The sequence below is a fragment of the Cherax quadricarinatus genome, chromosome 35 (assembly GCF_038502225.1).
Source record: "Cherax quadricarinatus isolate ZL_2023a chromosome 35, ASM3850222v1, whole genome shotgun sequence".
Classification (NCBI taxonomy): Eukaryota; Metazoa; Arthropoda; class Malacostraca; order Decapoda; family Parastacidae; genus Cherax; species Cherax quadricarinatus.
In genome coordinates this window covers 23,293,219-23,320,978 of record NC_091326.1, presented here as the reverse complement: position 1 = coordinate 23,320,978, position 27,760 = coordinate 23,293,219, and the positions used below count along the sequence as shown (strand labels likewise).

Genomic DNA, 27,760 nt, shown 5'->3' with positions numbered 1-27,760 from the left:
AACTTGTCCAATACCCCTGCCAAGCTACCCAAGACTCTATAACTCCACCCGGTAGATCATCAGATGCAACATTCTTCACCTGACCTCAACATTCTGAACCTGACTATAAATACTCCCATACCTTTCACCCCAGGTAGATGTGTGGGTGACTTGAAAAAGCCCACCGTTTGCACGAAACGTTGTCAATAAAGGATCACATTAAACTACATGTGTGTTTATGTTTCCACATACATTCTACAGTTTGTGCCAAACTCTTTGGTATTACAACCCATGGAAGTAATAGTTTATTCTATCATGTTCATGAGGATGGTGCTGAACCTGTAGAGGGGAGGGGGGAATGGGAAAAACAGGTTCACTACACAGTCCAGGAATAACTAATTCTTTGGATAAAAATCCTCAAGGAACGAGAGGTTTCATCCAAGGAAAGATACTTGAATTCCTTGGAGATGTATTCCTTCAACTGCATCAAGTTAGATAAAATGGCAGATATTTTAGCCCTATCATAATGCTCTGCCAAACATGGCAGTGCATTTATAAAAGGCGTTTGTGCTTGCAAACAAACATCGAGCAGTCAAAAAGTAGAGGTATAGCAAATGCAGGGAGTACCACTGAGGCTACGTCACCTGAACGGCACAAGCATTGACAAGCACTAACACCCCCCCCCCCCAGTCTAGGAGTTATGCAGTGCTGTTGGTTCCACCATTAGTAATAGGCATCAAAGCTAACCTAGCTATTGTGCTAGGATGCCCTGGGCACATTACAGTAATAATCAAGTGCTAAACCCACAAGGGTCATACAAGTCCTAGGCACCTAATTTTCACATCTAGTTAAAAAAAATCATGGAAGAAGCACTAAACCTGTGGGGGAGAGCACTTTTGCAGTATGGGTTATTGTCAGATTCAGTCCAAGAAGAGGGCAACTTAAATTCTTTGGATAAAGAGCCTTCAACAGCATTGAGGTACCTATGTGGCAGTGCCAAGGAAGGGGTGCCTTCAACATTCTCAGCCTCCCCCCCTCCCTAATTATCAAAAAGCACAAAAAAAAAAAAAATTACCAAGAATGGGGGTTTGAACCCGCGGCAAGTCTCAAAACTCCAGACCGTCGTGTTAGCCACTGGGCCAGCTAGCTTCAATAAGATTTGTCCAACTAGGTATATTTCTACACCATAGGAAGGTTAGCATAGGCACCACCGTGTCCACAAATGCAAGCTTTTACAGACTAATCTCCCACTAGCATGGCCGTGACGAACTATCTCAAGTCTCCTCAAAGCAGTCAACATGATTTATGAAAGCGTAATGACACGACTGCAAACAAACCATACCACAGGCTCAAACCCCATCTGTGGTATAGTTTGTTTGCAATCGTGTCATTACGATTTCGTGAGTCAGTACTAAACCTACCAGGGTCATCCCCCCCAAATAATAGGTAAAATGCTGCTTTCAGAGGAAGTCTTATCCCCCCCTCCTCTCTCCCAACCAGTCACCCATCAACCTTCCCCATTACAGAAATTCTGGCACTGCCTCTGCCTTTAATAACCGCCACTGGAATAGCAACCTACTTGGGTGAAATCACACGATTTGACTGATGAAAACTAGATATAACCAAGGGGGAAGTGCTAAACCCTTAGGATTATACAGCACCTGTGGTAGATGTAGAAAGTAATCAGGTTTAATTCAGGAAACGAAGACAGATCCAATTCCTTAGATGAAGAGCCCCTCACCAACATCAAGGAACCTTCCTCGAGGGGAAAACTAGATAAACTGTAAAAACTAGCAGTGTTAAGATACAGTAACTTGCAAATTTACTGGCAAAAAGGATTCATAAAACATACCTGAAATTAAAGTCTTTTATTGGCCAATATTAGTTGGTCACAGCCTACATAATATTCCATTAACATACGAGACAATACAGGCCATAGACTAAACTTTAATGGGAACGCTTGTTGGAGGTGATGAAATCCATCGAATCCAACCAGTTTTACTAAACTTTTGATCACATTATGTTCTCTACATTAAAGTCTAGGATCAGTCTAGGCAGATTTGGTAAAGAAATTTAACACAAAGTCTAAATTACAGAACAATGCCAGTCTTGCAAAAATAATAGTGGGTTAAGCATATAACAGCCTGGCTACTAATTATCATCAACCCCAAATTTTTATTTTTACCCATCTTTCATTCATCCACCAGTGCCCTTCACGTACTTTCAGCTGGAACCAATCCAGACATATTAGGCACCATCCACCTTCTGCATGTGCTTGAGGAGATCTATTACACGGGTAGAATAGCCAAACTCGTTATCATACCAAGAGACTACCTTTACGAAGGTCTTGCTCAGCTGGATACCAGCTTTTGCATCAAAGATAGAGGATCGTACATCACCAGTGAAGTCAGTGGATACAACGTCATCCTCGGTGTAACCCAGGACACCCTTGAGGGGTCCCTCTGAAGCAGCCTTCATCGCTGCCTTAATGTCATCATAAGAACATTCCTTACCAAGCCGGACTGTCAGATCTACAACAGAGACGTCTGGAGTGGGTACACGGAAGGCCATGCCTGTCAATTTTCCATTGAGTTCTGGAATGACCTTGCCAACAGCCTTAGCAGCACCAGTGGATGATGGGATGATGTTTTGGGCAGCACCACGGCCACCACGCCAATCCTTGGCAGAGGGACCATCTACAGTCTTCTGGGTAGCAGTAACAGCATGTACTGTGGTCATCAAGCCCTCAACAATTTCAAAGTTCTCGTGCAGAACTTTAGCAACAGGAGCAAGGCAGTTGGTTGTGCAGGAAGCATTGGATACCACAGTCATATCCTTTGAATATTTTTCCAGGTTGACTCCACAAACAAACATTGGAGCATCAGCAGAGGGGGCAGAGATAACTACCTTCTTTGCACCACCAGTGAAGTGAGCCGAGGCCTTCTCAATAGTGGTAAACACTCCAGTGGACTCGACAATGTATTCTGCACCAGCCTTGCTCCATGGAATGTTTTCTGGTTTCATCTCATTGAAGACTGCAATCTTGTGCCCATCGACCACCAGAGCTCCATCCTCTATCTTCACCTCCCCCTTGAACATGCCATGGGTAGAGTCGTACTTGAACATGTACACCATGTAGTCTAGAGCAATGAAGGGGTCATTCACTGCCACCACCTAGGATGAATAGAAACCCCTTTTAAAATTAAAGTTATAGAAGTGGATGCATAATTAATTGCTACCAATCTTAGGGCAAAGTAGTTAACATGATCAGGGGATTTTTTCTTAGAAAAATGTAAATATTTTTAGGATCATGAGTAGAAATGGCAAATACTATTCATCAAAAACTAATAGAAGTTTAGTTTCCACTCAAAACAGTACCAATTGTCACCTGTTTTTTCTAAAGTGAAAAATATTTTACATATCAAAACGAAGCAGTGTTAAATTTTGAAGTAGAATATTTAGCTTGGAGCCATATTTTGCAGAAATTTCATGTACTATAATTTTATTAGAACACAAAGCTATGGGGTCTAGACAACTTTCCACTAAGCTTTTACGAGAAGTATGGGAATACCAGCAAGTTTCATGGAGAAAACAATTGAGAACTATGCCTACACAACAGGCTTTGAATGATGCTACTAAAATTTGTGCAGGCGAAACACTGCAAGTTTCCAGTAGCTGCTTTGGTTATCAACTAAAACAGTCCATTTAGTTGTGTTATACTTTCCCTGCGTGTTATTTTTAGACACGAATTGTACATTAAACTAAAATTGCCACTTAAAGAACCTGAGTAAACTACAACTGCCATACGAGGTCAACATGGAGACTGACCTCTGCGCCATTTTGAAGAGCGGCACGCAGAACAAGGCGACCGATGCGGCCGAATCCATTAATACCAATCTTCGACATTATGGTGGTAGTGATGGTGGCGAGGTGTTCAGAGAGGACTTCTGCAAAGATAAGTTACGGGTTTAGTTAAACTGAAGAAATGGGATTTTAGTTTCTCAACTGCACTAGGGCGTTGTCCAAATCTGTACCACTGGAGCCGGCAACTAATACTTAAAATATAACGGGCTTTAAAATATAAACAAGTATCACTTAGCTAAAAGCCGGTTAAGATTTTTTTTCCAATATCGAACCCATGATAATGTATCAACAAAAATTTTTTTTTTCAATATGCTCCACCCACCACACTGGTCTGGCTAGACTGACACCGAGCGGTTCGCTGCAGCATTATTTAAGGCAGAGACTACGTCACCGGTGGTACGATGTTGCCAACCGCGTACTTTTTTTTTTTTTTTGTTACCACTACTTTTATCTTACTAATCATTTATTACCAATCCAACAAATTATAGTCATTCAGCTTACTCTTGTCAAAGAATATCCCTATATTTAAAGATTTAATTACCAACACAATGCTTATTTTCAATGGCAATTCACGCCGGCCGGCACTGCGCGTGCTCTGGGTGTCTCTTGGCACCCTTGGCCGACCTTCAGATCAGGGCGTAGAGGACATTTTCAAATACACTGATAAAAGTCGAATCACCGGGGAAACTAAGTTGTCCTGTATTATCTCTAGCATTGGCCAACTACGGCTAATGATAATTTAGATTTTTATATATACTTCTGAGTCTACTGTACCTAGACTAAAAATAAACTAGGACCACGTCAAGTCACCTTTAACAGTCAATGACAAAGGTCAAATGAAGGAGACCTTCAGTATCAAGGAGAGATCATTCGTACGGGAATATTGAAAGCCAAGAAGCTTACCATTAACCTTTTATCCTAGAGGCTGGGGAGGAAAGTAAATATTAAAAGTTAGATACGTTTACATGATCAGTCCTAGGCCATATTAGTTTCAATGTTTAAGATAGTGGATCGAGCTAAAATTAGCGAGGCAGTGTGCAAAACCAAGTTTGCGAAGTCTGCAGCATTATGCATCTTTGTTGAAGCTTTTTTTTTGTAGTCTGCATTCACAGTGTATCTTATCTCAGCTCTGAGACAAGTTGCCTATAATTTCCAATTTTGAAACTATCAGGCGTATGACAAATTACAAAATTATGGTTGCAGAATTTAGTAGCATCTAAACTGTAAATTTATACCCGTGTTCTTTAAGCCAGCCGAAATATATTTGTCACTAATTAGCCAGTATTAACAAACAGTAACTGTTCACATGATTGAATTACAAATTACGCTTTAAATCTGGCTCAATTTCTCAAATTAGATAAAGGGGGCGGTGCTGGCATAGTTTATGATTCCTAGATTTTTTTGCAAGTAGGTATAAAAAAAAAGTCAAAATAATCCAGACTAGCAAAGCTATTAAAGCCAAAATTACCACATTTCTGCTAGCACAGGATACTCATTACAGAAGTGTGGGGTTCAGAATAAATACTAATCTTAATTCTAGTTAGCTTCTATAGATGGCAGTCACGTGACTACTGTACATATCGGTACGAAATAAGCAATTTTCTTTCAATAATTATTGAACGATAATACGGATAACCTTTTAATTCTTCATTGGCAATAGGTCAAAATCTTGCAGGTTTTTGCATCATATCGATGTCACTGGTTTACCGTTATGAAAATTACTACAGAAGAACCAAGTTTAAATACGAACGACAAGCAATTTGTCACTCGTTATTAATTTACAGCGCGAGGTCCGAATTTAAACAGGCTTGGGTAAGAGGGCAAATAAGCACAAATTAACAAAGATAACATGGTAAAATCGAAACCTTTACTAAATCAGTATTAAGAATGTTGATATGATAGGTGGCCCATAGTCTATTAGGCAACGCTTTCGCTTCTCATGCTAAGTGTCCGCGGTTCTATCCCCGGTAAGGGTGAAAACATTGGGCGTGTTTCCTAACGCCTGTTGTCCTGTTCACTCAGCAAGTACCTGGGTGTTAGTAGACTGGTGTGGGTCGCATCCTGGGGAGCAAGACTGAGGACCTTCTCGATGACACTGCCTTTCTTGGGTTATCCCGGGTGGCTAACCCTTCGGGGTTAAAAATCCGAACAAAAATGTTCTTATACAATTGGTTTCTCAAAAAGTTTCAAAACCATTGTTATAAAACTTCCAAGTGAACAAAGAAAACAGTACAGACAGGGACTAGCAGAGCCATTGCCCATCTCAATGAAATGGTACCAAAATTATTGTTTATTGAGAAAGTAAAACAATCAGGGTAGCTTATACAAGTTAACCAGGCGTCCGAGAGAGCTAACAAGACTACACCCTACCGAGCTCCACTAGGAAGTATTCCCATGCACTAACTAAATGCCTACTGGGGGCGAAATTGTCGGCATTTCCAAACAGTTCTTGTGCCACACTAAGCTGTCAGTGTTAGACCATGACAATTCAGTTTGTATTGATATGTCAATCACTATCCACATACCCAACCATTTCAATATTTCTAAGCAAATCCTGCAGGGCACGGCAAACCTATTAATGAGGTACCCATAGTTTGTTGTATTTACGCAAGCTGCTAAATAAATCTATTCTATTCTCTTACTACTGCTCACATGAGCTGCCGGTGAGCAAATAACTGTTCAGACGTCAAAACGTTGTGGTTGGTTAACAAGGCTTAAAGCCTATCGGCTACGCGAAGGTCACTGAGGAGGAAAAACCTGCTCACTAGTAGAGAACAATAGGAATTTAAACACCAACACCTGTGTACCTTTCGTTTAATGTTAGTGGACACATTATTAATAGGTAAAATAGCAAGTTTAAAGCTCTCGTGAGCTTTAAAACTTGCAAAATACAATACACTGCTAGAAATAAAGTAAAGACTGGCAACGTTACTGCATCACTGGCACAAACTGTGACATTGCATTTTATTGTTAATCAGGAGGAAATGTTAAAACCTGTAGGAGTCATGTGTATGGACGGCAAAAATTTTGGTAGTCCCGATACAGATAATAAATTTTAGGCCGATACCATATAAATTAGCAGATACCCACCGATACCGATGTTTGGCACATCGTCTCATAGCCCCTGGGTTTCAGGGGGATTAAGATTCCCATCCCCCTGTATATTAGTCAAGAATACTTTATCCTTAAAACGGTTTATAAATTAAGGGTGCAAACTCAATTAAGATTTTATTCAAATTCATTAAAAGTTAAGATTTATTTGTCTTCCATAGTAACAAGTGTAAATTACCTAGAATAACCAATAGCCAAACAGACTTTTCTGCATTATCCAATACCTGCTTATCAATATACTGCGCTCTGGTACCACATGCACGAGTCTTGGTTAACATGTCTACACCATTACGGTACCGACCTTTCCTTCTGCTCGAGTCCTATTACAAATATTTACTATGATTTTTAAAATATAAATTACATAAAACGTTACATTAACAAAATACATTACACGTGAATACGTTTTATTATAACTAATAATATTTATAAAGTTACATAGTTACGAATTGGTATATACACGTTTTATTCTTAGTGTTACCAAAGATATGCAAATGAATACGAGATCAAAGCTTATACTGCAAAATAAGTTAGCACTTCATTTCTGGTGGCTGTGGTATGGTAATGCAGACAAGCCGTAGACAAGACACTTATGTACCGTATATCTATCATTAGTTTAAGCGTCTTTGTCCCAGGATGCGACCCACACCAGTCGACTGACTCCCAGGTACCCATTATACTGAGGGGTAAACATGGACAACAGGTGTAAGGAAACATGCTCAATGTTTTCACCCCTGCCGGGAATCGAACCCAGACCCTCAGCGTGTGAAGCGAGAGCTTTGCCTACCAGGCCACGAACCAGGGAAGGAAGGATAAAACCAGGTCTTTCAATCAGAAGGCATTCACCGATGATTCAGAGTTTCAAGGGAATTATTCGAGCAAGCTGTGGCCATCCCCCCCCCCCCCCATCACTCTTCAGCATTCAACATGGCGACAGCAACAGTTGCAGCGAAATGTGTTCATTAGATACTTAAAATTCTTCCATCGTACACCGCACGCTTTTGTTCTTCCAATTTAAGCTAGCCAATTATTATTATTATAATCAAAAAAGAAGCGCTAAGCCATAAGGACTATACAGTTAAGCTAGCCAAAATAAGTATTTTAAAGAGGCTCTCGTATAAGGAAAAAGGTGACAGTATAATTTTAACAAAATAGTTGCTATTTAATACCTAAAATTCTTAAACGCTACTCTGAACTGAGCTAACACTGGTCTTTTATACAAATTTAGCAGACCAAGCCTAAAAGTATCTATAAAAAACCAGCATATCACATCACACATGGTAATTAGTACCGACATATATGTGCAACAAATGGTGTTCACTCACCAGGATTTTTTTTCCAATCAAATTATTGAAGCCTCTGCCAAAACTTATTAAACAGAAAGAAAAAGGCACAATAAACAAATAACCCGCACAGACAAACGACGTTTCAGTCCGACTTTGGCTATTAACTAGTCATTAATGGTCTAATTCAGACCGAAACGTCACAAGTTACTCCCACGAGTTTCCTGAACAGAAGCTCCCCAATACGCTGCATACACGTCTATATATCTATAAAAAAAATATGAACATTAATTGGTTTGAAGTAAAATCCTTCCGCTGTGCCTTTATCTACTGCAAAACAGACTGACACTGAGCTTATGATAAGCTATACAAAGATAGTGTCTGAAGCCATTTGAAAACAGTGCATTCCAAACAATTTCTTCAGTGACTAACAAGTTAAGGTTTTACCTATTGGCGTTACAGTAGTGACTGAATAAGATTTGGAGATTGGTATTCCGGAGCCTTTAAGTCTCGAGCTGACGAAACCCATGGAGCCCCCACCCCGCCATGCGAGAGACTGATGGCGTTTGGACACACGCTAATATATAGGTGCGTTGCCACAACAACCAAGGTTTTACCAGCTATACGCGTCGATAATGATTAAATCCAACAGGCATGCATGCACATTTAAACAACTATCACTTTAGTAGACAGCAACTACACTCAAAGTAGTACTACCGTCCAGTTCTAATCAAACCAAGCTTTAAATAGTATTTTGTACCAGTAAGAATGCTGGCCCCGTCTTTTGTTTAGCGAACATATCTGTACTTTCATTCAGTGTACAAGCCACCTACCTTTCCTATTCCTGTAGTTTATTTCCCCAAGTTAGGGTGCTTATCTCTGGAACACTACATAAAATATTAAAAAACGATTACAGTCTGACCCCAATGGAAACAAGTCACTTACTTTTTTGGGGTTATCCTAGGCTCTCTACAAACATGCTATGCATGATAATCAATGTACCTGTGTATACCTGAATAAACTTACTAACGCTACATGCCACATACCTGGAGAGGGTTTCGAGGATCAACGTCCCCGCGCCCCGGTCTGTGACCAGGCCTCGTGGTGGATCAAAGTATGATCAACCAGGCTGTTACTGTTGGCCGCACGCAAACCAACGTATGAACTACAGCCCGGCTGAGTAAGTTACTGACTTCAGGCTCCATTCAGTGCCTTCTTGAAGACAGCCAGAGGTCTATTTGTAATCCCCCTTATGTATGTTAGGAGGCAGTTAGTCTTGGGCGCCCCTGCTTTTCATTAGGGGGATGTTGCATTTCCTGCCCAGTCTTTTGCTTTCGTAGGGAGTGATTTTTGTGTGCAAATTTGGGAATAGACCCCAGCCTAGAGAGAGCAAGCGATTTGAAGAGATTCATTATGGGTTTGGTATCTAGTTTTGAAGGTTCTATCCACCCTATAATTTTCCTATTATTATTATAATAAAAAAGAAGCGCTAAGCCATAAGGGCTATACAGCGCTGATATGATTTTCCTAGATGAGGTAGATACACTGTTGTGATCTTTGTAGGCATGATCCTCTGACATCACTCCCAGGTCCTTCACAGTTTTTCGCGCTATTGTGGCTGGAATTTCTTTTATACTCTGATACGCTTTTAATTTCCTTGAGTTTTCCGTATCGGAGTAATTGAAATTTCTCTTCATTGAACTACACGATGTCTTCTGCGGCCCATGTAAAGATCTGGTTGATGTCCGCTTGGAGTCTTACAGTGTCATAGGTTTTATGCTGGAATATATAAAATATGACAAATAAAGTGCTTTCGCCAGTCTATATATACCTGGAGGGTGTTCCAGGGGTCAACACCCGTGGCCCAGTCCGTGACCAGGCTTCCCGGTGGATCAGGGCCTGATTAACCAGGCTGTTACTGCTGACCGCACGTAAGTCCAACGTACAAACCACAGTCCGGCTGATTGGGTACTGACTTTAGATATCTGCCAGCTTCCTCTTTATGGCAGCAAGGGGTCTACTGGTAATTTCCCTTATACCTGGTGGGAGGCTATTGAGTAGTCTTGGGTCCCAGACACTCGTTTTCTCTCTTGGTGTACTAATGGCACCCCTACTTTTTATTGTAGGTATGTTGCACTATTTGTGCAGTATTTTGCTTTCATAAGGAGTGATATCTGCATGCAGATTTGGGACCAGTGTCTTGGATTTTCCAGGTATAGATTGTGATGCAACTCTCCTGCATTCTTGCGAGTACAGATCAAGAGATTCAAAGCATTCCCAGTAATTAAGGCATTTGACAGAACTTAATGTGCAGTAAAGGTTCTCTGTATATTCTCTAGATCTGCAATTCTACCTGCCTTGAAATGGAGCTGTTAATGTGCAGTAGTATTCCAGCCTAGAGAGAACAAGCAATTTAAAAAGGATCATTGGCTTGGTATCCCATTTTTCTTGCAGGTGTGATAGTAACACCTATCCTTGAAGGCTAGATCCTCCTCCTCGCATTACTTTTCTGCTCTACTGTGCAAACAGAATCTGCAATATACTCAGTTCTAGCTATTATTTCCTCCAGTTTTCCATAACGGAGTAGTTGAAACCTGTCCTCATTGAACATCATTGTTTTCCATTGCCCATAGGAAAACTGTTATATATCCTTGGAGATTTACCATGTTCTCATGGATGATGGTCTCTTGCAGATTCTACTATCGTCTGCAAAGGATGACAGTGCTATAGTTTACATCTGCTATTAAAATCTAACTGCAAATGTTTCCACAAACTTTCCCAACCCCCATTCAGTTTTTCTTTTTTATTCCTTGTCTGTATGAGTGATGAAAGGGGAGGAGAAAGTTCAGCAGTATTCTCAACTATTTACGGCATTTTCATATATTACAAAAATGGCAATGGCAACTCTTTCGTCTCACACACTGTCTGTGGTTCAATCCCTGAAAGAGGTGGATACAAGTCACTAACTTTTTTGTTATCCTAGGTAACTTACACATGCTGTTATGTATGATAATTTATGTAACTATTTGTGTGCCTGTACCTGAACAGACTTGCTTACACCTGCTGTCTCTGTTCACCTAGTACTATGTACATACTTGAGTGTTAGTCGACTGTGTGGGCAGCATTCTGAGGAAGAACAAAGAAAGACCCCCAGTGGAAGCAAGGCAGTCCTCAATGACAGTGACTTTCTTCAGTTATCTTGGGTGGTTAATCCTCCAGGTTAAGAATCTGAACCAACTGTCTTTATGACAATGGAAGGGTTTGACAGTAACAAACTTAGTCATGAATGCTAATACAGCGGAACCCCAAGTTTCGAACGCATCGACTATTGAACGTTTCGAGTTTCAACCGTTTTTATCACACCAATTTTGTCCCGAGTATGGAACGCGAGTATCAAACGTGCCTGGTGTTTCGAACTGCATACCAGACCTGTCCGCCTGCTCATGTCCCCAGCACAGTTGTGAGCCAGTCTGGCTTTGTTTATGCTTGAGTGAACACTAACCTGCAGGCTCATTTAAACATTTCACAATTAATTAATTGTGTTTGGTGCTTATTTATTAACTGAGATTGTGAAATAAGCTACCATGGTGGTGGCAGATGGTATTGGCGGTTGGGTGGCGGCGGATGGTATTGGCGGTTGGGTGGCGGCGGATGGTATTGGCGGATGGGTGGCGGAGGATGGGTGGCGGCGGATGGTACTGGCGGATGGGTGGCGGCGGATGGTACTGGCGGATGGGTGACGGCGGATGGTACTGGCGGATGGGTGGCGGCGGATGGTACTGGCGGATGGGTGGCGGCAGATGGTACTGGCGGATGGGTGGCGGCGGATGGTACTGGCGGATGGGTGGCGGCGGATGGTACTGGCGGATGGGTGGCGGCGGATGGTACTGGCGGATGGGTGGCGGCGGATGGTACTGGCGGATGGGTGGCGGCGGATGGTACTGGCGGATGGGTGGCGGCGGATGGTACTGGCGGATGGGTGGCGGCGGATGGTACTGGCGGATGGGTGGCGGCGGATGGTACTGGCGGATGGGTGGCGGCGGATGGTACTGGCGGATGGGTGGCGGCGGATGGTACTGGCGGATGGGTGGCGGCGGATGGTACTGGCGGATGGGTGGCGGCGGATGGTACTGGCGGATGGGTGGCGGCGGATGGTACTGGCGGATGGGTGGCGGCGGATGGTACTGGCGGATGGGTGGCGGCGGATGGTATGGGTGGCGGCGGATGGTACTGGCGGATGGGTGGCGGCGGATGGTATTGGTGGATGGGTGGCGGCGGATGGTATTGGTGGATGGGTGGTGGCGGATGGTATTGGTGGATGGGTGGCGGCGGATGGTATTGGTGGATGGGTGGCGGCAGATGGTATTGGTGGATGGGTGCCAGCGGATGGTATTGGTGGATGGGTGGTGGCGGATGGTATTGGTGGATGGGTGGCGGCGGATGGTATTGGTGGATGGGTGGCGGCGGATGGTATTGGTGGATGGGTGGCGGCGGATGGTATTGGTGGATGGGTGGCGGCGGATGGTATTGGTGGATGGGTGGCGGTGGATGGTACTGGTGGATGGGTGGCGGTGGATGGTATTGGTGGTGGCAGATGGTATTGGTGGATGGGTGGTAGCGGATGGTATTGGCAGAGGCAGATGGTATTGGCGGAGGCGGATGGTATTGGCAGAGGCGGATGGTATTGGTGGATGGGTGGTGGCGGATGGTGCCTTCTTCAGAAATTAAGGAGATTTGTACAATGTGGAATAGGGTGCAGGCATTTGCTGAAATATATCACCCTGATCAAGCTGAAACAAACCATCTCTGCAACAAGTTCAGTGACAGAACCATGTCCAATTTTAGGGAAATCTTAAATAAGGGAAGTAACCCTAGATAAGGACTTGTTACCTAAACCCTAGATAAGGACTTGTTACCAAACAATAAATTCCCTCACTCCTCCCTATCTTCCAGATGCCATCAACAATCTTCAATAAAGGCAAGTAAAAATGTTATTTTATGTTTATCTATTACTAATTGTACTATGTATATTTGTTGTGTGTATGTAAAACTATAATTAATCTCTATATAATGCATTTTTTTGTGAATATTTTTGGGTTTCTGAACAGATTAATTGTATTCACATTATTTCTTATGGGAAATGTTGCTTAGAGTTTCGAGCGTTTCGACTTTAGAACTAGCTCCTGGAGTGGATTAAGTTCGAATCTCAGGGCACTACTGTATATCAAAACACTAATCGAACATAAGGTAATCTGCTACTTTGTTGTTGGTTGAACAAATAGCTATCAATAATTTTTTCCAGTGATAAGATTTTGTTTGGGTTTTTAACCCCGTAGGGTTAGCCACCCAGGATAACCCAAGACAGGCAGTACATCTAGGGACTTATTTCCACTGGGGTCAGTCGACTAACACCCAGGTACCTATTTCTTTGCTAGGAGAACGGGACAACAAGTGTAAGGAAATATACCTAATGTTTCCACCCATGCTGGGAATCGAACCATGGACACTGATGCAAAAGCGTTGCCTACCAGGTCACAGGCCACCAGTTGAAAGTATGTACTGTATTCCAACCCATGCATCCTGACAGGTCACTGTCTACTGCCTGGTTGACCAGAGCTGTAGGCAACACCAGCCCACATTTTTTCCAGGTTAGGCAAATGATTTTACCGTTTCCAAGATTATGGTGCAACATTAAAGGACCAAACATGGTACTTTTTTGACAGTGTACCATCTCAAAACTGATTCTCTTGTGTATATCAAATATGGGTTACTTCCCAAGTAGAGTACTGTATATTTAAAATCCTAGGGGCACAAGAGGTTAGCAGGGCAATTATTTCTGTCATTTGTCCTCTTCGCTTTCGGGCTGAGTGGACGCACTGCGCAAACAGCTCTTGCTTTCTCTGGTGCGCAACTTCCTGTTTTCACCAAGATGGCTGCCAGCTACCGCAGGAGGAGCAACACCGTGTGTGTTGACCTTGTTAAAGGGGCAATATACCCCACGAATGCCCCTGTATTATTACCAACGATTATACGGGACACGTTTGGCATTGATGTTGAAGAATTACACGGAATAGCACTGAATGGATCATCACGAATCTTCATAAAGTTCTGCACAGTGGAGGCATATGAAAGGACGGTGACTCAGTACCAGGAGAAGAACATCATCGTATCATCTGGTCTGGAGGTACGCCTGCGGGATGCCTCAAAGTACTACACCTGGGTGAGGATCCGCAACGTTCCTTTCGAGGCAGACGATGTAGATATCAGAGAGACATTTCAAAGATATGGTGAGGTGCATGACATTACTTTAGTTCGATGGACGGAGGGGATCTATGAAGGGTTGCCGGCTGGATCTTACACCGTCAAGATGTCTTTAAGAAGACCTATTCCATCGTATGTTGTCCTGGAGGATTTTAGGACACAGCTGTACGTGACCTACGCGGGACAACGAAAGACGTGTCGCCTGTGCGGCGCTTTTGACCACATGGCGGCCGGATGTGGTAGAGCAGCAGCGCCGCGGCCTTGGGAGCGGCAAGTAGCCACGGAGTCTCAGGCGGAACCTTTACCGAAGAATTTGAGTGTGGCAGGCAAAGGTAATTGGGCGGACGAAGTGGAGGGCGTGTTGGAGAATTGTGTGACACTACCAGTGGCTTCGGATATTCCCCCGCAGGCGGGCCCGGGAGTTGAGCAGCAGCCTGTGGGGGTGGGAGAGACCGGTGCTCCACAGGAGTTATCTACGCCCCTACAGGAGATGATTAAGTCTTTCCTGGACGTGCCTGCGGAGGAGAACCCAGCTACAGACAGGAGCATTCTGACGGTTGAGAAGGACTTGATTGAGCAGATTCCAGAGCCTCTGGGGTCAGAGCCTGGCATGTTGCAGTTGATACAGGTGGAAGCTGAGGTGCACAAGGGCAATGGAAATACTGATATGGAAATTGAGGGCACATCTAGAAAGAGGGCTGGAGGCTCGTCGGATGAGGAGGTTATAACACCAGCTCAGCGTACAGGGACGAAGACGTGGGCAGGAGTGATTAAGAAAGGGCGGAGTAGTGTACAGGGGGGGGAGGGGGTACAGGCGGGAAAGAGTGTACGAGAAAAGACAGAAGCAGCAAAAAGTGGAACAGACAGGACACAGAGACATAGAGGAAAGCCACCCTTTCTGAATCTTTAAGTGTCTAACGATAAACGTGAATGGCCTTAGAGCTGACGGTAAACGAGTATGGTTGGAGGATGTTTTGCGGCGTTTTAATATTGATGTGTGTTTTATTCAAGAACACAATTTCAAGTATGGCAGAGAGTTGAGGCTGAACGGTTTTAGGATGTATGTTGGTAGTTCAGGGAAATTAAAGGGTGGGGTGGCAGTGGCAGTGAGGGAGTCCAGCCCATTCCACATGCTCAAGTGGGAAGAGGGAGGGGAGGGGAGGGTGGTGAGGGTGGAAGGGATATGGGGCGAGATTAGAGTATGTTTTCTGGGGATATATATGCCGGCAGATAGTAACATACGGGTTAAGGTGAATTTTGTATGGGAGGTTTTGCTTTTCTACATGCGGGGTTTACCAATGGTTTCTATAATAGGTGGGGATTGGAATTGTGTAATCAGGAATAAGGATGTGGAACCGAGAGGGGCAGGGTGTGTGCTTGGGGTATTGAGGGATTTGTTGAGGGATGCAGGGGTTTATGACATAGTCAGGGGCGATGGGTGGAAAGTAGAGCACACGTTTCTGCGGAGGGGTTATGCTGCCAGGTTGGATCGTATATATATAACTCGAGATATAACAGTAGAACGTGTAATGACGATAGATTTAGGTTTTTCGGACCATCGTGCCGTTTTGGCAGAGATGGCATGGGAAGGGATGGTTCGTAGGTATGTGGGTTATTGGAAAATGAATGTGAGGCTACTCCAGGGAGAGGAGGAGGGGTTGTTTTTTAGGGAATGGTGGAAGCAACTATGGGAGGCTCGCAACGAAGAGGAGGATGTTTTGGAATGGTGGGAGAAGCACGCTAAATTGCAGATTAGGGACTATTACCAGCATAGAGGAAGGGATGAGGCGAGGTGGAGGTATGGTTTACAGAAATATTTAGAGGGGCAGCTAAATGATTGTTATGAAGGGGGAGGGGGGCTAGACATGGAGAAATAGAGGTTTTAAGGGGAAGATTGAGGGATATACAAAACTCTCGTTTTGATGCGATACGTGTGAGGGAAGGTTTAGAGGAGGTTCTATGGGGTGACAAACCGTCAGGATGTGTTTTGAGGAGATTTAGGAATAGGCAACAGATGACCACGATTATGGGATTAGAGGTGTGTAAAGGGGTGGGGGGATATAGGGTGGGGCAGGTACTTAGTACCACCGATGGAATGAGCAATTATGCTGATTATTGGTTTAGGGAGAATTTTAAGCAGAGGGAGGGTGGAGAGAGGGAGGGAGAGATTCTGGGAGAAGGAATTCGAGGTTTTTTAGGGGAGGAGGAGAGGGCGGTAATAGAGGGTAGGATCAGTGAGGAGGAGGTGGAGGAGGCGATAATGGGCTTGAGTAGGGGAAAAGCGCCGGGCATTGATGGAATTCCTAATGATTTCTATATTACACATTGGGATTGTATGAAGGGATGTCTGGTCCGGTTGTTTAACTGTATGAAGGAAAGAGGAGTGTTGGGGGAATCGCAGGGCACGGGGGTAGTAGTTTTGGTCTATAAGGGAGGGGGGGGGAAGACCTTGGGTGCTTTTAGGGCAATCTCCCTCATGTGTGCAGATTATAAAGTTTTTGCGAAGGTTTTAGGTAACCGTATGAAAAAGGTGCTTGACCGAGTCCTACATAGAGGACAGTGTGGAATTCCAGGTCGAAGTATGCGTGAGGGGCATGGAAGAATTAAGGATTTTGTGGAGGGTAGACAACGGGGGGGGATCTTGGGGATTGATTGGATGCAGGCTTATGACAGTGTAGATAGACATATGTTGTGGTGTATTTTGAAAAAACAGGGTTTTGGTGATGAGATGGTGCGCTGGGCGACTACTTTGTATACGCCTGCAACGGTCAGGGTTCAGGTTAATGGGAAGTTAGGGTTGCCAGTGCAGATGGGGATGGGTTTGCGACAGGGTTGCCCCTTGTCTCAAATCCTCTTTGCATGCATGCAGGACCCTTTTTATAGGCTTATAGAGGAAGGAGTGTGGGAACAGGGAGAGGTGGGTCCTGGGAGATGTGGTATTGTGGGGTATGTGGATGACACCACAGTTTTGGTTGGAGGGGAAATAGGATTGGGGAATGTGGGGCGTATAATAGAGATTTTTGGTGGGGCGACAGGGATGAGGGTTAATGGAGCAAAGTCAAAGTTATTAGAAGTAGGCACGTGGGTGGGGGGGGGTTTGGGGGAACAGTATGGGTGGAACGTAGTGGATAGAATTAAGATATGTGGGGTTGTGTATATGGCGGACGCTGGGGAGGCACAGAGAATAAATTCCAAAGAAGTAGTGAGTAGAGCGATGGGTAGGATGCGCGGGTGGAGGGCTGGGGATATAACATTGCAGCAGAGGGTGGTGGTAGTAAATACACTTGTGTACAGTAAAGTGTGGGGCGTGGCAGAAATATATCCCCTGAGGTCGTGTGATATTCAGGAACTGGAGAGGGTGGTTTTGAGGTATGTGTGGGGTTATGGGAAGCCATGGCTACGGAAGGAGGTGGTGACGATGGGCGTGCGGCAGGGTGGGCTGGGTCTTATACCTTTGGACACACGAGTGAAGGCAGTGTATGTGAAGCAGCGATACTTGAGGGTGGGAGGGGAGAGGGGTAGAAGGGTGGGAGAGGTCATGAAGGATGTGCGAAAATGGTGGAAGGGAAAGGAACTACTGGAGTGTGAAGATATGGTGCGAAATTTGTTGGCAGTAAGGGAAGCAAAAAAAGTAAGGGTAAGTAGGCTTGGGAGGATAGGTAGGCAGGATACAGTGATACAGGGAGTAGCTACATACCCAATGTATGATTGGAGGGGCATTTGGGAAGACTTTCGGAAGATCAGATTAAAGCCAAGGGTTCGTGAAGTGGTTTATAGATTCTTTATGGGAATTCTAGCTACAAGGTCAGTGTTATATAGAATGGGTTATGTAGGTGCTGGCACTTGTTTGCATTGTGAGGAAGAGGAGACGGCTTTTCATGCCATATATTTTTGTGAAACCTTGGGTTTTGTAAGGGCTTGGTTAGCGAGAGTTCTGGGTATAGTGGCAGGAGGGGCAAGAAACATTTCGACTTTGAGGGCTTTGCATTTCGATGTGGGAGGGGTTTCCAAGGACATTCGGAGGGCAGTGATGTATATAGTGGCAGATTTTTTGTATGTGTCTTGGTGCATGCGGGAGGTGGGGGGTGAATATAGGGTGCGGGCGCTTGCGGCGAGTGTGTATCGTACAGTATGCAGAAATAGGCTACTATATGGGAGGTTGTGGGTAAATAGTTTTCCCTTGGGTTATCGTAATCTATCGGTAGGTGTAATGTTAGGGTTGGGTGTAGTTTAGAGCTGGATTGGGCTGGTTCTCCCTAAACTGGCATTTTTGTTCTTTTTTGAGATTAGTGGAGGATGGAAGGTGGAATAAAAGTGTGTGGTAGTGGAGCATATGGGTGTAAAGTCGTTAGGAAAGGGGGGGGGGGCGTAGGGGGGGGTGAACTGGTGACATTTGGTTGAGACAGGGGTTTTATGACTTTCGACGTCAGGTACGAACGTGAGCATGGAAGGGAACGTGAGTTTGTGTTTTTTTTTTAATACAGATAGCATGGGGTCAGGGGATGGCAGGGGGTGGCTTTCTGAAGTGTCTTTTGCCAGGTTGGTTTTGTTCATGATTGAGGTAGTACTGCCCGGTTCATGTTTTATTAGGAGCCATAAGTTATATTGTGTAACTTAGTGCATGACAGAGTAAGTCTGATATTGCTCTGGAACATTGTTTAAATGGCTTTAGATTTAAAGGCATAATACATCTATAAGTTTGCATGAAGTGTATATACTAGACTTAGTACTGAATCTAACATTGTATAAAACTTTTATATTTAGCATAAGATGTTTTTGACGTTTTTGTATTGTGTAAAAGTTATTGTTGGTCCATTTATTTGAACAATTTTTCATATTTTGTTAGTTGTTTGTTAGTTTTTAGTTATTTATAACTTTTATAAAATGTAAGTTAGTAAATGCTAAGATCTGTTAGTTTGTATGTACTAACTGTCAAAAAAATAACATGATTCTTTTTGATTTAGGTTATACACTTTTGTCATGTCATGTGTATAAATGTACATTGTTTCAGGCTAAGTACATGAAAAGGGGGGGGTTACCACTATTATGTGGCTGCAAGGGTTTATCATCCTGCACATTGAAAGGGATTGAGAGAGAGATACTATAGTGTAAGGGTTTAGTTCAATGGATTAGGTATATTTTGTGGTGAGATTATAAATTGTGTAAGTTTTGTTTTCTTGTCTTTTGACAAAAACAGTTTTTATGTCTATATTTTGGTACCATGTAAGTTTTCAATAAAATATAAAAAAAAAAAATTATTTCTGCTAGCCTGTTGTCCGTCACAAACAATAAGAACATTAAGATCGGTGAATGCTCTTAGTATCTACTGTTGTCATGCCAAGTATACATGCAGTGGTTTTTTTTTTAAAGAATCTTCAAAAACTTTTCTATAAGAAATGTACTTAGCAGTCTTATGCACTGTGCTGTACACATTTCAGTCCTCCAAAGAAGTTTGTCTATTACCATTAAAACAAGGACTTAATCCTTCAATCATGATGTTTAAGTCAGTATTGGCCTTTTGCCTCGTCTAATAAGAATTGCCGAACTGTTTGTGAAAGTGGAAAAAGAGAGGCTGTGGCCCCCTGGAAGTGCACTAAGAAATGTTCACATTTGTCAGTATACATTAAAGAAGTGCTCAACTCATGAGGGACAATTAAGACTTGCATGGTAAGGGGATGCATAGGTTAAGAGGTGGGTGCAGAGGCAAAGTCAATTTCAGTAGCCTGTGACTAAAGACAACTCTGTCTACCAAGAGGGTTAAAAGTCTACTCTGTTATTGATAAGCAGGGTGGGGCTCTAGCAGAGTTGGCACTATGCCTGTCTTCCTGGGGGTAGCATCCCTCTACCCCAACCCACTGCAAGACTACTATTTGTCTTGGTATTAATACGCTCATCACATGAAGATCTTAAGGTTACAGGAATATATTATATAGATACCTAATGATGAATATATGCATACATACACATATTTAGGAGGGAGTGTTAAATATTTACATTTATACATTTGTAAACTTGTATATAAAAAAGAGAAGAGCTTAACACCAATCTATAACATCAACATTATTCACCAGCATCTAACACCCAGAAGGGAAAAGATGCCTTTACTTTCCAGGCACTCCCCTCCAGAAGGGTAATTCCCCCTACCCCCCATAATGAATATACCTTCACTGTCACCACCTTTAAAGGATACAATCTATAGTTCCCCAAAACATGGCTTATTTTCATTAGAAGGAAGCACTAAACCCATACGAGGCATACAGTGCCTCAGGAATGAGAGTAATTTAGACTACCTAAGAAAAGGACAAATCCAGTTCCTTGGATCTGAAGCCTCGCCAGCAAGAAGGCACCCCTTCATGCATCTGATCATGCAACCAGTCAACTTTATTCAAATATAGTTCAAAATCCACGCAATGAACCTTTATTATGATCTTGTATGTCAATCACGGATGGGGGGGGGGACAGGTGGGGGACTTGCGTCATGGGTTCCATGGATTTTTCCCTACATGAGAGCCGGTTAAACCCCCGGTTTAAGCCAGCATAAGTTATTGTTTTTTACTCACTGGAAAGCACCAAAGACGTAGAGGTAATAGCGTCTGGGAAACGGGGAAACTCAGTTTTATCAGAGGAAGAGTATTATAATACCTTGGATCAAGAGCGTTAACCTGTATCAAGGCAAATCCCTTGAAGAGAACTTTCATCGTAATCTATAGGTAAAAGTTAACCCCAAAAATTTAAACCATGGCCTAGATCTGTGGCAAGGATGGTAAATAATCATACAATTGACGGAGCTGTTAGAAAGTCGTGATTAAATTCCATCTCCTGTGAAGGATAAAAAAAAAAATCCAAGTTTCAAGATAATTGCGTGTACAAATTATGGGCAAGTTCACTATTAAACAATAGTAAACATAGTTTAAGTGACTGTTGTAAGCCAGAAATGCAAAATTAGTCACACTGATAAAAATTCAGACATCAAAGGCTGCTGACACAACAGTGCCGGCTCCAAGAATTTCGAAAAATGATGGTAACTATACTTCTACCCATAGCCTAGATACAAAGAGTAAAACAAATGGAACGTAACACGCCAATAAACTACTCTCAATAACAATGACAAGAGAAAAATAAAGGTGAAAAACGATAAAGAAGATAAGTGTGAGACTCACCTTGGATGGTGACCAAGGTCAGACAGGACGAGGTGTCTTACACAACACTCAACACAACACCCAACATTACACTCATTATCCTCTATCTAATTTTTACACTCATTTAACGAAGATTTATATAATTCTTAGGTACTAAGTAATTATTATTAATCTATTATACATACTAATTTATTTAAATATTAGCAATTATATTTCAATAATATAGACTAAGAAATGTTAAGTGTTCTAAATGCTGGAGTTGCCATATACTTTTTGGCTTGTAAGCCATTTATAATTCTCATTCGTACTTTTAAATTAAATATAATATATATTTTGTATCAAAAATCAAATGAAATTCAAATAGTATATATTTTAGCATCACAGAGGCTTTAATTATAACGTAAAAATTCTATGCAGATGTTACATGGCTCTGACACAAAATCACTTTCTCAAACAATATATATTGCCCTTGATCTATATGTCTGATGCTACACCGTAAACTGTTTTCTCTGTTTTTATTTTGATTAAGAAATTTATAAAAATTAATTCCCTCTAATGGAGGTCCCTTGACGTTGTTGAGGGGCTCTTGATCCAAGGAACTGGATGTGGCTTCCCCCCTCCTTCCTTGGATCGAACCTGATTTGCTCTCCTCTCCCCTGACGCTGTATGATCCCTACAGGTTTAGCGCTTCCCCATGAATGTAATAATAAATAAGAGAAACTACACAGGTAAGACACATATGCAACATTTAGGTATCTTTATTTCGAAACGTTTCGCCTACACAGTAGGCTTCTTCAGTCGAGTACAGAAAAGTTGATAGAAGCAGAAGATACTTGAAGTACTTCAGATACTTCAAGTATCTTCTGCTTCTATCAACTTTTCTGTACTCGACTGAAGAAGCCTACTGTGTAGGCGAAACGTTTCGAAATAAAGATACCTAAATGTTGCATATGTGTCCTACCTAACAACCTGTCGGTATTTTATACCATTTTAATGTTCAGAAACTACACACATTGAAATCCTCTCAGATTGCTTATACCTGCATACATAGCAGCATATGTGTAGAGAACCTGGGTTATCCTAGGTTCTCTACACATATGCTGCTATGTATGATAATTCTATGTAACTGCATTTGTGTATACCTGAATAAACTTACTTACAAAGGACCACAATGGAAATAAATCACTCTGACTTTTTTGAGGGGTATCATACCCCGCATGGAAGGTTCCTTGATGCTGGTGAGGGGTTCTTGATCTCGATTGTCGATTGTTCAGACCAGAGCTTTGGTGAGATGGGGAAGGAAGAAGGATGGGTAAGGATGGAAATATTGGAAAAGGGTGGGAGGGGGGTGAGAGGTAGGATATAAAGGTAAGTGGCCCAACCACTTTGGTGCAATTTAAAAAGTGCACGTAAAATGATAATATATTTATTTAAGGGGTATAAGACTAACCCATCAGAGTCACATAGATATAACAGATATATAAGTACAAGACTGAATTTAGCGCTCTCCCATGATAATAATAATAATAATGGGTTATCATAAGTTCTTTACACATATGTTGCTATGTATGATAATCTGTGTAAGTGTATTTGTGTATACCTGAATAAACTTAGTTACTTAGTAATTAATATATAAGCTCCTGCCCTCATTAACAGTACAGATGACCTGGGAAGTATATTAATACTATGAGTTGCGTGGATATGTAATAACATTAACATACATATACGTATAATAATGAGTTCCATACAAAAATAAAAATTAAAATCAGCAACTGTAGTAAGTCATATAAAGAAAATATTCAAACTACTAATGGGTTAAATCTGCATACTGTTTCTTCTTATATGGCCTTAATAACGGTGTATAAGCAATCAAGACAATTTAAACAATGTTTATTATGTATCCAAACCCTAGATAATATCTTACTAATATGTCCATTAATCAGGAAATAAGGTTCAGAAATGTTATATAACAAAATTTGAATGTTTTTTCCTGGGAGTGTAGACTTCCAGTGATGTAGAATTTTGTTAGATAATACATGAATAAGTAATTAAGACTTGTCAACATTATATGACATCATTTAAAGGTGGTACTAATACATATAATGAATATGTAAAATTTACATATTTGGCAATGATTTGGGGGTAAATAGAGCACTTGTTATAGGTCATATAGACGAGGTGAGGCGACTGACTCTCTCCAGCCGGTCACCAGCACACAGCCGCACCATGGATCAAAAACCTAAAACTACCATTCCTAATAGCATCAAATTCTTGTTCGGCGGCTTGGCAGGGTAAGGAAGTGTATATTGGTGTTGTAATGGTGTGGGAGAAGCCATGGGGAGGACCAGGTATCCCCCATGGCTGCTGTTGTCACCCACCCATCCCCTACCATCCATTACCATTCCCTACCATCCCTCCCTCCCTAAAGTCAGGTTCCTGGATGCTGCTGAGCGGCTCTTGATCCAAGGAATTGGATTTGTCCTTCTCTTGAATGCTATATGATTGCCTCACTTCAGATTTTGCAGCGCCTCGGGGGGGGGGGGGAGTATTAATAATGATATTTCCTCAGGTAGTTGCCTTAATGTATGTGAAGGGTTCTTGATCCAAGGAATTAGTTCTGACCCCTTTCTTGGATCAAATCAGATAATCTCCCTATTTCTAAATTCTATATGAATCCACATTATAATAATAGTAATTATATAAATAATATTCTTTTAGGTTCACATTATCACTAGTGTTTTGTTAAGATAAGATTTCGTTCGGATTTTTAACCCCGGAGGGTTAGCCACCCAGGATAACCCAAGAAAGTCAGTGCGTCATCGAGGACTGTCTAACTTATTTCCATTGGGGTCCTTAATCTTGTCCCCCAGGATGCGACCCACACCAGTCGACTAACACCCAGGTACCTATTTGCTGCTAGGTGAACAGGACAACAGGTGTAAGGAAACGTGTCGAAATGTTTCCACCCGCCGAAATGTAAGTTAGTTTATTTAGTTAAAGGTTCACATACATACTAACATATGCAAATTACCTTCGATGACCCCCCAAAAAAGTCAGAGACAAAGTGACTTGTTTCCATTGAGGGAAAATATTCATGTTCTAACCTTTAAGACACTGTCTGAGTTGGGTTATCTTAAATTAAATATCAACCCATATTATATGCCCATAAAGTCCATTATGCAACCATTGTGAAAAATAAAAATATGTGTGTTTAAACACTTGGTACATAGCCTAGATTAAGCTTATTCATTATCAAGAAGGTTCATATTAATAGCTAAGTCTGCACGTTTTAAGTTATCTTAGGTAATCTACACATATGCTGCTATGTATGATAATTTATGTAACTGTATTTGTGTGTATATGTACCTGAATAAACTTACTAAGTAATTTCACATTTGCAGTATTTCATGATGGGTTATATCGTTCTTCAACTGGGCATGGCATGAGGCCAGACAAATGTGAACTGTTTGTTTACTATCCCAGTGATTATTGAGGCATGCTTGATTTTACGAGAAGAGGTAGTGCTCATTTATGGTTTTATTTTGAGAAGGCTAATGAAATAAGATGGTAGTCTCCTATGATGCACTGACTCGGGGCTATTCTAGGTGGCTAACTCTGGGTTAAAAATCTGAACAAAACTTTAACTGATGAATTAAAATCCTCTTGAGGAAATATTGGGGTATACTAGGTTAAGTCATCATAAAATGTCACTTTCTTGATAAATAAGATATGTGCAGCACCTAGGTATCTTCACAATAAAGATAACAAGTGTTGCACAAGTCTTATTTATCATGGGTGGAAACACAGGATTTTTTCCTTACACCTACTGCCCCTGTATGGTCACCTAACAGCTAGTAAGTACCTGGGTGGTAGTTGACTGTTGTGGGTCGCATCCTGGAGAACAAGATTAAAGGACCCTGGTAAAAATAAGCCAGACAGTCTCCAGTGATGCACTGGGTGGTTAAACCTCTGGGTTAAAAATCCAGTTTTATTTCATCTGTTAATAATGGTTACCTTCAGTGTAATGTCACTTTCTTTTTTAAAATAAGATTTGTTTGAATTTTTAACCCAGATAGTTAGCAACCCAGGATAACTCAGTAAAGTCTGAGAATCATTGGGGACTGTTGGTCTATTTCCAATGGGATCCTTTAATCTTTTTCCCCAAAGGTGCAACCCATAATAGTTGATTAACACCCCCATGTTACCTACTCGGTGCTAGGTGAAAAGGGGCATCAGGTGTAAGGATATATGGCCAATGTTAGTTTAATATGTTTATTATGCACCCCATACCCATCCTGTGGGCGGTAGTCAAAAGATTACAGAGGTACATAATTGGTCCAGGGACTGGACTCCAAAGTTTTGATAGCTGAGCAAGTTACAAAGGTAATGAACTAGATCTGGTCATAATCATGACCAAGTTACAAAGGTAATGAGCTCCAGGTAGAGCTGGTCACACTCATGAATAATTGCAAAGGTAATGAATCATAAACACATTAATCATGAGAATTTACAAAGGTAATGAGCTCCAGGTAGAGCTGGTCACAATTATGACAAGTTTCAAAGGTAATGAATGATAAACACGTTATCACATGATTACAATCATAGACAAATTACAGAGTAATGAGCAGTAAACAAACATAGCAGGGAATTCATCCATTGCCCTAACAACAGATGTTGCTAGGTGCCTGTCTCTCCTCGGTAGACAGCCATTGCAAACAGCAGCAAGTTGCCCTGGGATCTGCTGCTTGCACGAGCACCATCGACCCTCCCCAAGAGGTCCAAGAAGCCAGTGACTCCGTTAGCAGCCCGATGAAGAGCTCCCCTAGGGACATGTCAGCGTCCTGGTGGACGCCAAGTTGATTGAAGATCCCAGGCCCTCGTGTGCACGGATGTTGAAGCTTGAGGAACTGAGTACACACTGCCTGTGGCACACCTGACAGCTGCCTCGCGGTCGAACTCCACGATGCTGTCCCTGTAGTGGAAGTTCCTGTGAGCCCGGCACTCCCTGCAGTGCCATCGCTGACATCGTGGGTTAGGGGAGAAGTACCCTCTACTGATGGGGTGGCCTTGGGAGTTGGGTGGGTGAGGCGGGGGAGACGCGCAGGTGTGAGGCGTTATGAAAGGGTCACTGTTTACTACACACGCCCTCCCCCTCCCCCCCAGCGGAGAGGGGGGGAGGCGCTGACTGGTCCTGACTCGACAACACCAAATCCTCTGAAACTGCACAACACTTCAACTATTTACGCTGAAACGATGCACTGGGATGTCCGTTCGCTGCTCTGGTATCTTCTCCAAGCATTCACACTGAGTTCTGTTAAGTAGGAACCTGGTCAGCCTCTTTGACCAGGAGCTATCCTTGAAAATCCCGCAGCTAGCCCGCTACACAACCTGCCGTGTCGGCCATGTTGAGCCCTATCTGTATGGCCAATGTTTCACTCATTCTGGGGAGATATCCCCAGTCTCAGCATGTGATCTGAGGATGCTACAAACTGAGCCATAAGCTCTGTCATGTTGTAGTTTTTTGCTTCTAACTATGGTCATTCATTATTTTCTGTGACCAAACATTATAAGCTCTTGCTGTGCCCAGCCAATAATAATAATATTAATTTCTTTATTTTCTATAAGTACATGTACAAGGTATACAGGCTTAGTTAACATCATTGACATACTACTATATAGAAAGCCACTTGTTATGCAGAGCATTTTGGGAAAATTAGGTCAGTTTTGTCCCCAGGATGCAACCCACACCAGTATTTTTATATTTATTTATTTACTTATTTATTTTATGTTTTTGCAACAGTACATTGAGATTTTGTATTTACAATAGTGGGTTGTAATGCAAAGAGAGCCTCTATTATGCCTTGGCATTATGGGCCAACTTAACATTATTGGCTTACAGATTACTTAACACTAAGGATTATATCATAGTTGTACAGTAGGATAGTAATTATTTCATAGTTGTACAATTGATTATTAATTATAAGTGAATCAAATTTGTATAAGACAAAAGATATATTCACATATTCTAAAATGCTTTTTTTGAAAACAATGATTCATTTATATTCCTGTCAACAATGGATAAAAGGTTCAAAGTGACAATTGAAGTGATGATGTGGGAGTACATAA

General features: G+C 42.2%; 1 protein-coding gene across 3 annotated transcripts; it reads right to left on the bottom strand.

Moving 5' to 3' along the window:
• Window positions 1-1,832: 1,832 nt before the first annotated feature.
• Window positions 1,833-21,680, bottom strand: LOC128695086 (glyceraldehyde-3-phosphate dehydrogenase). Of its 3 annotated transcripts, none has more exons than XM_053785482.2 (3): window positions 21,656-21,680; window positions 3,808-3,926; window positions 1,833-3,153 (listed from the first exon to the last, which is right to left on the bottom strand). In XM_053785482.2, the coding sequence occupies exons 2-3, from the start codon at window positions 3,883-3,885 to the stop codon at window positions 2,227-2,229; spliced, it is 1,005 nt and encodes a 334-aa protein (XP_053641457.1). In that variant the 5' UTR covers window positions 3,886-3,926; window positions 21,656-21,680; the 3' UTR covers window positions 1,833-2,226. The 3 variants fall into 3 exon arrangements, with proteins under 3 accessions (XP_053641457.1, XP_053641455.1, XP_053641456.1); XM_053785480.2 differs by lacking the exon at window positions 21,656-21,680 and adding an exon at window positions 8,682-8,778; XM_053785481.2 differs by lacking the exon at window positions 21,656-21,680 and adding an exon at window positions 4,166-4,201.
• Between the last annotated feature and the right edge of the window lie 6,080 nt (window positions 21,681-27,760).

Coding starts and splice junctions, on each gene's coding strand:
- LOC128695086 (XM_053785480.2), bottom strand. CDS start 8,763: ATGGGTTTCGTCAGCTCGAGACTTAAAGGCTCCGGAATACCAATCTCC. Junction 3,927..8,681: donor CACTACTGTAACGCCAATAG/GTAAAACCTTAA, acceptor TTATCTTTGCAG/AAGTCCTCTCTGAACACCTC. Junction 3,154..3,807: donor CTCTTCAAAATGGCGCAGAG/GTCAGTCTCCAT, acceptor TATTCATCCTAG/GTGGTGGCAGTGAATGACCC.